The 12338-nt window shown below is 41.0% G+C and overlaps 1 protein-coding gene across 2 annotated transcripts in view; it reads right to left on the bottom strand.

The window, feature by feature from the left end:
• CHD7 (chromodomain helicase DNA binding protein 7) overlaps positions 1-12338 on the bottom strand; it is a 121599-nt gene that overhangs the window by 53290 nt on the left and 55971 nt on the right. For both annotated transcript variants that reach the window (XM_079722225.1, XM_079722226.1), the window contains exons 4-6: positions 8687-8824; positions 7581-7646; positions 1715-1770 (exon numbers count right to left, since the gene is read on the bottom strand). In XM_079722225.1, coding sequence (XP_079578351.1) covers positions 1715-1770; positions 7581-7646; positions 8687-8824 — 260 coding nt within the window. The remainder of the gene's footprint in view (positions 1-1714; positions 1771-7580; positions 7647-8686; positions 8825-12338) is intronic.

The following is a 12338-nucleotide window of genomic DNA, read 5'->3' as shown; positions in this document are numbered from 1 at the left end:
AGGTAAAGCTCTTCCTGACAGCAGAAGCCCGACCAGTAAATTCAGAAGGAACCATGGAATTGTTAAATCACCACTTAGTGACCGTCACGTTTAACAGTCTCAAAGCATCTTTCCACAAGATACTTTTTAATTATAAGAAGAAAAACAGGAATTCTTTGCACTGTTTTTGCCATTTTTCTGTAAATCTCAAATCATGTCAAAATGAAAGGTTAAGAAGAACTTTTAATTTTATGGAAACGTTAACGTCCCTTAGATCTCGATAACATCAGAGAGGAAAGCTACTTCTGAGCACTGCTTTGCCTCATCTCACGTGACCGATGGCAGACAGGTGGCTCGCCTCCCCTGGCTGGTGGCGGTGGCACCTGGGCAGGGAGCCCGGGCCCAGCTCTGGGGCTGTGCGCCTCACCTCCCACAGCCACACGCTGACCGGGACGGGTGCCTGTCTCGTGGTGCCACTTCCTGGCAATCGATACTTAAACTTCTGTGCTTTGAGTGTGATTTGATCAACCGGCCAGAGAACTCTCTGTCTCTCCGGCTTACTTCGTTTTCTCCTCCTTATCTGGTCTTTCCGCGCTCCTTAGAAGACGACCTGAAAGCACGCCATGTGCATAACTTGCACACATGTAGGCTCATCGTGCTCTGAGCATAGAACGATGACAACATCTAACGTTTACCGAGCATTTTTCATTTCACTGAATTGTTACAGTAACACTGGTAAGAGACTCCTTCATCTTTTTACCTGGTCAGAGGTTTTGCCCGCAAACGTCAGAAATGCATCCGTTAATTAACACAGTGCCAACTGCAACAGGGGGGAATGACAGAAACCACGAGGCTTGATGCTTTTATTTTCGACGGTAGGGTAAATTTTCTCAAGCTGTTCTGACAGCTCCCCAAAGCCTCTCTTTAACCCTAGAATTTATTAATATGGTACTTGAGTTCCTTGCCTCAAAAAGCTTAAAGTACCTTTAAAAAGTTTAAAGTAAAAAAAAAAAAAAAAAAAAGTTTAAAGTACATTTAACTTTTATGTTATCAATAAATATTTTTGTCCTTGTTCTGTGATTGCGATTTGTCCTCCTCGGCAGGATGACTACTGATGCTTCCAACGAGGCGGCCTCGTCAGAGTGTGCTTGGTCCTAGTATCCAGCTTCCATCTACAATCAGAACAACTCACGGTGGTTTTTCATGCAGTTTTCTTAAAAGTTATGCAATTCAAATTCACTAGACGAAAATGAGAAATGAAAACGGAGCAACAAAATCATAGCTCATTGCATTTCAGAACATGAGTGATGTCATGATTTCCCAGAGCCTCTGCCTGAGAGCAGAGTTCTCATCTCGGGTGCCAAGCATCCCAATGAAAGATGAAGGCAGGGAGCCCCACAGAGCAAAATTCATTCTCAGAGTCAGGCAGGTATTATAATGCTTTCCTCACTTTTCTGTTATTGTATGAGTTTTCATCCCCTCTAAAAAGAACTTCTTGGTTATACACAAAAACTAGTCAGCCTGTACACCAATTACACATTTTGCAGAAAAATAAAGCTCATAAACTATCAAAGATAGAAAAGTTAGTAGGTAATGGCCTAAATGGCACTGAATAAACCACACCAAAATTTCCCCGTTGTCAAGTTTTTTAAAAAAATTTTCCTGATTACCTTTTAAAATTTGGTACATTGAAAATATATTCCTCCATGGGAAAAAAAAATCACAATGTACTTACAAGTTTTTGTATTTCACGTAGAACTCCTCAACTTCTAGCTCTTCTCCAGATTCCTTCTGCAACAGAGGAAAATTTCAGGCATGTACTTGAAACCATCTACTAGAATGTTCCAAAGTAATGATTTACTCCTGTGTGGGCACAAACAGGCATCGCGGAAGCAGCATAGGGCACTCCTGGAAGGATGAGCACGTGGTGAGCTGCTGGGAGGCCAGAGGGATGAGGGCGGACCGTGCGCGCTACCCGACGGGCTCCGGCTTCTCAGACGTGCATGGCTTTAGCGCGTCCCTAACCACATGCAGCTTCATTCACAACAGCCTGACCCCAAATGTGGCTTTCTGCCAAACCCACAGTGCTAAGTAGACGCCAAGTGTACCATTTTCTCAGGCAGCAGCCAATTAGCCACTGCTCTCCTGAATGCCATATGGATTATTTTTGGCCGCCTCATGGCAACTTTACATGGTGGGTTTTGTAATGTTTTAAAATATTTAAAAGACATTTATTCCTTCATATAGTTAATAACACTAAACAAGAAACCATATAAAACTAAACCTTGTTCCGAGGCTGTAATTTCAGTGCATCACTATTCACAGTTTCAGTTTGACTCAACGGTACAATTAAAATCTCTCAGACAAGATGTCACATACACGCAGTAGCCAAATAAAATTAACAATCCAAATACTACACCAAGGTGAGGTTAAAATCGTGACCCATCAGCCAAATCAAGGGTGACCCATCAGCCAAAAATCGTGACCCATCAGCCAAATCAAGGGTGGGTGGTGAGATTATCTCGAATATCTCCCCTGATCCTGCCTATTGTAATGTTTGTAGAAGATACAGCACATATAATATGTTAAGCCTCTCTTTCAATATTTTTTTTCCCTCTTGGTTGTAGGCTGTTAAACAAGTCGTGATATGTCATTTTCTTCTGGAACATTTGATCAGATAAATCAGGGATGTAAAAAATAAACACCACTTACAGATGTTTAGAAATTGCTTTTACACTCTTACAAGAGTACCTGCCTTGAGGGTCACATTTGGCTGCTAAACTGCAAAGAAAATTAAGGCAAGTCAGAACACAGCAGAGGGCAAACAACGGAGCAGGTACTTCTCACTGGGTGACAGACTGGCACCAGATCTGTTCAAAGAGACTAGGATCACCCTCAATCCCCAATCTTCGAACTACTGTCAAAGATTGAACTTCAAACTTTTCTTCAAAACTCTCACACATAGCAGTTAAACCTAAATTTTAAGCAGTTTTTCCATCTGCCTAGAGATCACCAGTAGGAAGACAGGATATTCAGGAGTGGGGTCGAAACCCATTAATATCTGATCCTGCCCTAATGGATCTATAAATGGTCATCACCCTAAAGCAGCTTCTTAAATCAACGTGTTCAGAAAACCATCTGTAGCCCCAGATTTTCTTTTTTTAAATTATTTTTTATTGGAGTATAGTTGATTTACAGTGTTGTGGCATGTCCCAGACTTTCAGGCATCCAAAATGAAAAGAAATGTTTGCTGGGTGCCCTCAAGAGCCAGGGACATAAACCTGCAATTACTGTATAGGTAAATTCTGGTCGATTCAAGTAACAATCCATCCCGAACTCACCTTACATTTTTCTAGCCCTTAACATTACCCCGTTCCACTCCCACATTTCAGCAACCATTTCAAGACACATTATCTTTGTATAGAACTGGAGATCACAGTAGAAAGGCAAAGATAAGACTGTGGTCAGCCAAGGAGAATGGGGAACCAGGGTGAACCTAGATCTTGTGATGCTTCTCATAGCATATCACGAAATTCAAACCTCGAGTGGAATTCAAACGTCTGGTCTACTGTTTTTACTTTTTTGATGTTAACTATATTTCTTTCAGTTCTGAAAGAGTTTTTCAAAATTACTTATCTTGGAGGCAGTAAAAAGACACGTTTTATCCTTTCTATGTTCTGTTGTCTCCTGATTTCCTTCTTCCGGATCTTTCCTCCTGTACTGTCCCCTTTCCATCTCGTTCTAAGTGGCCTCACTGTCTGTAACTTCTAAGTGGGCCTCAAAGCACACAGATCAACTCTTCAACAAAGGGACAGTTTTCATTCTGTCTCGATTCTGCTCCAGAAAGTTCCGACTCCTAACACCATCAACGGTCTGTCCCTGACTCTCGTGAACGCCCATTGTCTCATCACGATCAGCTATGCCTCTGGGGGTGTGCTGTGGAGATCTCAACAAGAGGGTCTCAGGCTGTCTGGGCGGAGGTGATCAGGTTCTGAGACCTCATTTAGTAGCACCTGGAGCTCGTGCAGAATTGTCCCAGGACCTGTTTCTCTTGGACGTCCCAAATTAGAACCCTGTGCTTTGTTTAACTGACCACACATACTGGGTCATCTTCTTGCTCCCAGAGCTGTAAGTAGAGAGCTGTAATGGAGCTGTGGTGCCCTTCATTTCATATACATATTATCACGCTGGCCTCTTCTGCTTTACTTAGAGCAAAACAATTAACAAAAGTGTGTGAATTCATAAGCTCTCAGGAGCATCATTTTAATTACGCACTAAACGGCAGTCGGTTTGACCAGAATCTCTTGACAGTTGAAAACAGCCCCAGCCTCTACCTCCCATGCCCCAGTGTTCAGAAGCCTTTCCATAATGGGCATATCCAATGCATAACTGAGTCAAGGCACTATTTCTGCAGGTGTGTGCATGCACGCGCACACACACACACACACACACACCACGCAAATTTATTTCTAGGACAGTTACTGTTAAATTTGTGAGTCCTCTAAAGTAATTTTATGTGCTCGATAGACTAGTTTTGAGAAATGTGTGTATCTTTCATTCACTAGACTCCTAAAGCAGTCTGTCAAAATCCTTACTATTCACATGAACTTGAAAGTTCCAAACATATTGAGCCATACTTGTTCCACTGTTCACATGACACAGAAACCTTGACCAGGCACTAAATCAACTCTCCTGGTCACCTGGATTCTAAAACAGCCGTTCAGCAAATGATAATCCTGTTGGCCTGAAAGAATGAATGACCTTTCCCAAGCATCCTATTACTAAATTAAGCAGTCACACTGGGGAAACAAAGCTAAACTGTAGTGTGAAAAGGCAGAAATTTTGTTAAATAATGCACAAAAGAATGAGAAAGCGCCTTGATAAAGGTAACAATAAAGTAAAGGTATGAATCCATTCCTACTTCTGGCCCAACCTGCTGTATATTCTACCAGAGATACCAAATCATAGTTCATTTAGGAAGAAAATAGGACATAATAATACAGAATCCACTTTCAAAACTATTTTTGACCTTCTGGTACAAAAAGGATTTGAACTGTTTCCCCCCAAAGACAGATGGCTCAAAGCAGAAGGGGCTACATGATGACTAAATGTGGAAAAGAAGAAAATTAACCTTTATACAATCCAAAAGTCCATTCTTAAATCTACCTCAAAATTCAAATACAAGTACCACCTATGTCCCTGGCACTGGGTCTCAACGCACATTAATTCGGGTTTAGAACAACATAAGTGCCTGAGCCATCCCTACATAACACGAGGTGCGGAGTTAGGGAGGATGAGTTCTGTGAGTTTGCACGACTCCACCATAATGGCTGATGCTTCTCAGGCTACAGTGATGAGGTCAGCTGATTGCAAAACCCATTAACTGTCCCCACTATGTGTCCGCACCATGCTGGGGAGGCTCTGAGCCCTTAACCAGTTTCCATAGTGCTGCCAGGGGGAGACAAAGGCACCTTCTCACAGCCATGTCTTCCATTATTCATGGTAATAGGAAACAGACCAGCAGGCATAGCTAGAATCCAGGGGAAAATCTCAAATTTCCTTTTGCTTCTATCTGCTACACTTTCCTCCAATATTACTAAAGCTGATAACTAAAGTAACTATTTGGAGAACATTAGCAGTTTAAAAAGTTAGTACCTGCTAATGTTTACAACCTTCTAATGGTTTTTTATGGCCCTTTATGAAAGGCCACTGATCTACAAGCAATTCAATGGGCTCCATACCTCTTTCTTATTTTAAATCTTATCTCAAGGCATATCTCTCCTTCCAGAGGAAATTTCCCATTAATTTTCTCCATCCTAAAATTCACCTACTCAACAAATACTCTACCCTCAAGTACAATTCCAGTGATTTTTAATCTCCTGTGTTAAGATAAGCCTGGTCATGTAAATGGCAGCAATACCTACTCCTAAACTGTGGGTACCTATCTTTAAAGGATTGGAAAGAAAAAACAAAAAGTGCCCTACGGTGGGCAAAACAGACAGAAAAAGTGATGCCCTACATCATGCATAGTCTAAGCAGCTCTGAATAATAGAGCTAATTATAATTCGCAACCCCCAAACCTGCTGGGTATGCCTGCTGAAGCACTATCGGTTGAATGAAAATTATTATATCCCATCCAAACCACGTGCTATTTATTCAAACAAGCCACTTCAATTCGCTGAAGGGGATTATTCTTTAAAGTACATCAAGCATTCAAATTTTGCCATATATCTACAATTCACAAGTTAACAGTTCTAGAGTCATTAGAAGGACAAAAATGCAACCTTTCCAATTAGTTAAATAGTGCTCATTTCTGCTTGAACGGGTGGGAAATTTGGTTGAGATTTTATGTTCACCAGAGAGGAAATCCTCATGTTCAAAGAGGTACCAGATAGACACCCCCTACACTCCCACTACCTGTACTCATTATGAAAATATCTTGACATGTGGTGCTTGATTATTTTTGTTTGAACCAGAGTTTTATCTTCTGATACAAATCTATACCTTGAATAACACAATACAAAAGCAGAGAGTATTAGAGCAAAGGTAAAGAGAAGTATACGGCTGGTGCAATACCATTTTCAAGGATCTCTAGATAGTATCTGAATAGTAAATGTTTCCTATTTGATAAACCCAGAAGCTCACTTTAAATCCCATAATTCCTCCATTCCTCATCTCTCTCCCTGGAGATTACACTTTGTATACACTTTACATCTTTAAAAAAAAAAGCTTATTGTACATGTCAAAACAATGAGGTTGTCTTCCACATACCTTGAAAGCAATAAAAAGAAACAACTCTGCCTTTGACAATGATTCAAGCTAGAAGACAGACACCTATGTCTAAAGGAGACCATTTTCTAGAGACACCAAACACGGTTTGCTGGAATATGTAAATGCATCTGGATGCCTATGTACTTCTTCAAACTAAAGTGTTTTCTCAAACTGGGCAAGAAGGGAAACGGTGGGATGAAATGGGGAGCCTCCAACAGTACAAGAGATGCAGTGCTCCTGGAATTCGTTGTCACAGAGTGTATGTGCCCCTCAGTGACATGGGCACCAGGCTACTGACAGGTACTTAGGGCTCACCTGCGTGGATCAACGTGAATTCCGAATAATTTGGAAGGATAAGTCATATTATCTTCAAAAATTACACTGAAAATAGTTCTGTATTTCACTTCTGCACTGACAAAAGAATACTAATATTTCAATTGCATATGAAAAGTATGAGAAAACACCTACTTGCTAACATGATAAAGAGATCTTCCGGGGGGGGTGGGGGGCTGGGGTAGGGACCTCCCTAAGAGAGATGAGAGACAGATTCATGGTCATGATTTTTCGGAAATAATATTTATGAAAAAGGCAGCCTACAACTCTAGGAGTCCTAATGTATTTCTTTTGAGACGTCTGAGTCCTGGCCTACTCTAAATGGGGTAATAAAGCACTGACCGTTTGCTACATTTTAATTTCATTTTGGGTTGAACATTCCAAAGACTGAAGTTTAATTTTCAACAGTGAAATTTTTAAAGGAAATTATAAAGCAAAAAATAATTTAAGAGTCACACACACACCCACAGGTTTTGATAATTCCACACGGTGCTTACCTGTTTTTTTACTGAACGACTACTCATAATTTTTTCTACCACTGGACCGTCTGCATCAACAGATTCCTAAAACATAAAGTGGAATGAATGAATCCAAACAGAAAGTATTTCATTCTAAGCTGTAAAAGCAAGAAATCATTCCCTTCTGTGCCTCCTTCCATACCCTTTAAATTCATACCCTTTAAATCACTGGGTACGATCACCAGTGGGGAATATGACTGAAAAGAACAAAAATCTCCCTTGCAGAAAGGCAAAAGGAAGAGCTGTGCTTATTCCTTCACGATTATGTGGTTTAATTGCGTGGACTAGCATGGGTCCCTAAAGCCAAGGAGCGTTCAGAAACTCCAGCTGCCAAGAGAAAATGATCTCTGCGTGATGGCAAAAACATAACTTTTCCTCGTCTGGACCCATGGGGTTAATATACTCATCATTCTGTTATTGTAGCAGCTTTCTATCTATGGAGGTCACATAAAACGCTATATAACAACAGAGCGCAAATTACCAAATAAAATACAAAACTGTATTTAATATATTTTTCAATGGGTTGCCAGTTTGTTAACTAAAGCACAGTAAGGGTAAGAAGAGGGCTTTGGGGGGGAAAAAAAAAGATCTTCACAATAATCAATCCTCCATTACTACCCATATTTTACACAAACTCTTTTATCCATCACTTACATGGCACAGAGAATAAAGTAGGCCCTGCTGGGTACTACAAGGCAGTAATTTCATAAAGGGGCTCTTACAGTGCCAAGCAGCAGGAGACAAGCTTGAGTGGTTTATTAAAGTCCCAGAAGCTACAGCACTGAACTCTCGGAGGTAAATTCAGCCTCCCTGCATCCTAGGTCTGCCTCATCCTCAACAAAGACCATTAATTCTCCAAAATTGTGTCAAATTACATATCACAGGCTTGGACAAAAATAAATCTCAGTGAACGGGGCTTTTTAAAAGACACTCCTAAAGGACTAATTTCCCATAGCGTGTTCGCCAACACGAGATGAATGTTCCCAGCTCAAAGTCCGACGCCTCGACTGAACTTCTCAGATTCCAGCTATAAAATTTCCAGCCCATCTTTTGAAATGCACGTGAGAACTGCGCAGGCCACTCACCTGCGGCTCCGACTGCGAGGTTGTGGAGGGCGAGTCTCTCCCAGCAGCGTCTGCGTCATCGGCCTCCTCGTCGGAGATCTTGAACTCCAAGTCCTCGGTGTACCGCTTTCTCTTCACCTGCCTGCTGGACCGTCTCTTCTAAAACGAAAACCCGACAGACTGGGTTTAGAAAGCCGCTGCTCTCCTCCTTCTCCGGAAAGCACGGCACGTTTATAAAATAATAATGATCGTCAAGAAAAGCTGGTGACGTTAACCCTGCAAATCACAGAAGATATCACAGTGGCAACAAACAGAATGGAAATTGGGGAAATCTGAAGCCAGGCGCCTCGGACAGCGATGGCCCTGCCACTCCCGGGTAACGTGACCTTTAACTGGGAAATGGAAGTAACAACACATCTTGCTCCTCATTCAGCCGGTGAGTTGCTCAAACGTGAAGGCAATACTGAAGCTGGGCGATGGATATGCAGGGGTTCGTTATACTCTTCTATTTTTGTATGTTTTAAAATTTTTCCCCACAAGAAAAAGTCAAAAGAAGTGAAGGCATGAGAAGATAACGTGTGAATAATAAAGTTCTAGATAACTATTGTTACATTAGTATCCAAGGTTCCAAAACTATCTCAGAGACCCATTTAAATAGAAAGTTTATATTTTCATCTTGGTCCTAAAAGAAATAGTCTGAACATTTTTAAAGAGCTGAAGGATTGGACGGCAGAATTTATAATGAGTGACTAGGAAAAGGAATTAAAAGAATCTTCCTACTGCACTGATGAAAACGTGAGGGCCTGTTAGTAGCTGGTATTAACAGGATTATTGGCGACATGGGTCCTCTCCCACCCAGTGGCCAAAACAGAACGCAGTACACCTTTGCAGGACAGTGTGGTCAAAACGTCAAACACGCGCCCCCTTCCCAACCCCCTTCCCAGCAAGCGCACGTCTAGTAAGCTACATGACACATGGGGGTAACATCTAGCAGATAAATGGTTCAGTAAAAAGAAGAGCAAGTCAAGTAACAATAGCTAGCTTATAATTCTAAGATTACAAAAAAACCTTGTGTATCTATTTGTATGTGTGGGCGATCAACAGATAAACTCCTCCAGAGAAACACACTGTTAAGTCCTGTTTACTGCCCTACACTCAGTGAATATTTGCTAAAAAATGAATGTATACGGGTATGTTTTCAGTAACAGAAAAAAATCTGAGAAGACACAACAAACTGTTAATAGCTATTAATTCTGGAGAGTGAAATGAATGGAGCAGAAAAAAGGATTTTGTACTTTTTGTTCAAAACAATTCTAGATGGCTTGACCTTTTTCATATAGAAATAGTTTTGTCAGTTAATTAAAAAGAGAGAAATAACCTTCCCATTAATATGTGTATGTGATAACACCTCAGATAACTCGAAAATGACACGTGTAAATTTTAAATCCCTGTTCAATTACAACTCATGGGTGAGTTGGCAAAGCACATGGAAGAAATAAAAAGAATACTGAGAAAAGTAACACTGATACTAACTGTTTTCTAAGAATTATGAAAGAAACCCTTCTGAAGAGCCTTTCGAATTTTAAAGTTGGGATAGTAGGGCAGAGAGAGGCAAATTACCCTGCCGTGCAGACCTCAGGAGGGACGGGCATGGGACCTACAGGGCACAAGTCAGGACCAACAAGGCCCCGTGCATGTCTAAAAGAATGGGAACCACTCAGTTTTACTGTATTAAGTTTGTGCTCCCCCTGCTCTCAAACGGGATGTGAGACAGCTCACATTACGACTGTGTATAACAGGACCATCAGATGGGTCATTCGAGGCTGTGAACTCAGCCCTACAGCCGGCGCTGCAGAGGCACGATGTACCCCTCTGCCGGGAGGTATCGGTGGGAGGGACGTCTTATTAACAGACTTCCTAGCGGCTCAGACGAGAGGGAGCGGTGATGTGGGCCAAAGGCTCCACCTCTGACCCTTCTCTCCTCTCCAGCCCCGCACAGAATAACCAGTTCCATGTGGAGGTGACACCCAGGCCAGCGGGGGTCTTACCACCGTCCATCTTGCCCCACGTCACCAGGGGCAGTTTGACCTCGGGGGTCCAGGAGCTGAGTGCCCACGTTAGAATGAGGCCAGGCTCTCACTGCGTGACCCTGGACGAGTTCCTTTAGGGACCTCAGCTTCCTGGTCTGTAGACTAGGGGTAATGATGGTAGCTGCCTCATCAGTATACGGTGAAGATCTCCTAAGAGAATTCATTGAAAGCACTTAAAACAGCGCACTTAAAGGGACACGTTAATGCCAAATGCTATTAGTAGGATTACAGTCATCAGTAACTAGCTCCACCTTTCCAAGGGAAAATCAGAAAGCAATGAGGCTCCGAAGCCGGGCTACGTCACACGGCTTCCCTCCTCTTTTCCCAAAGCTGATGTGGAATAGCTCCGCCTCTTCTGCTTACTTTAGTATCGCCTGCTTCTGGCTGTCAGTTTCTTTAAGATATAAAAGCCTATTATCAGGAACAACATTTTAATTTGGTGAAATTTAGTACAGTATCTGTATTTCTTTTGATATATCAATTTAGCTAAATGGAAATGGGTGAATCTACAGTTTCATCTGTTTCTGTCATTACTGTAAGGAGAATGTGCTACTAATGACACATCTGTGATGTTTTATCAGGTTTCCATGGTTGGGGCCACACTGCCCTAGTATTCTTCCAGCACAAGTAACTAAACATCCTTGGACAGAGTCTAAGACAAATCCACTTTACACTAAATCCCACTCTGATATTAAAGAAATGTTCCAGTACAATAAAACAGAGACTTCTGTTTATTTTTCTAATAGAAATGTACATATTGGTGAATATAATGTTTATAACGAAAGTTTCTCCTCATATCAACTTTGTGTTATAAATCTATGCAACAGTGATAGGCTTAGTAATAGTGGATACAAGGTCACTTCATAAAAGAACCCCCAAAATACAATGACAACTCAACTTTCTAAAATTTTTAAATGTTATATGGCTTCTCTGCCTTCTAAATAATAATTGATCTTAAGTTCATTTATTTTGGATATCAAGGTTCCTTTTCCAATTTCCCAACATAAAATAAAATTATTTATCACATAATAGGCTTCTTTATGTCTGTTAAACTATTGTTATTTGAAACATTTGGGGGAATCAAAATAAAATATAAGAACTGCATTTAAAGCTCAAAACTTTTGAATTAACACTACAATAACAGGTCAACTTGTTAAACTCGGATTGTTTTAGAAAAGTTTCATATAGTTAAAACAGGTATGCTGAAGAGCAAATTTAAATGTGTTACCACAATCTCACTGTTGTAGTACTTTGTGACACAATTTTCAGTTTGTTAAAAGAAAAAAAAAGACATGGCATTTACTAAAGTTTAAACAAATTGATGATAAAACTCAAGAACTTTAAGCCCTTTACGTGTGTGCTACAGGAAGAAACACAACAAACAAGCAGTCAGCGTCACTTCCTGTGTTGCTGTGATACAGAAGAGACACTGAGAAACATGGACCTGTGTGTTTACTGATATTAGCTGTCTGACCCGTGACAGTTCAGCACCAGCCATTAAAAAGGATGCATGGATGTTCATTTGCATTGATTAGCATTTTCTATAACTGAAATGCAGAAGGGAAAAATACCACACCACTAGT

This window comes from Hyperoodon ampullatus (assembly GCF_949752795.1).
Source record: "Hyperoodon ampullatus genome assembly, chromosome: 17".
NCBI classification, from domain to species: Eukaryota; Metazoa; Chordata; class Mammalia; order Artiodactyla; family Ziphiidae; genus Hyperoodon; species Hyperoodon ampullatus.
Note: the sequence above shows the minus strand (reverse complement) of the source record. Positions and strands in the feature narration are given on the sequence as shown.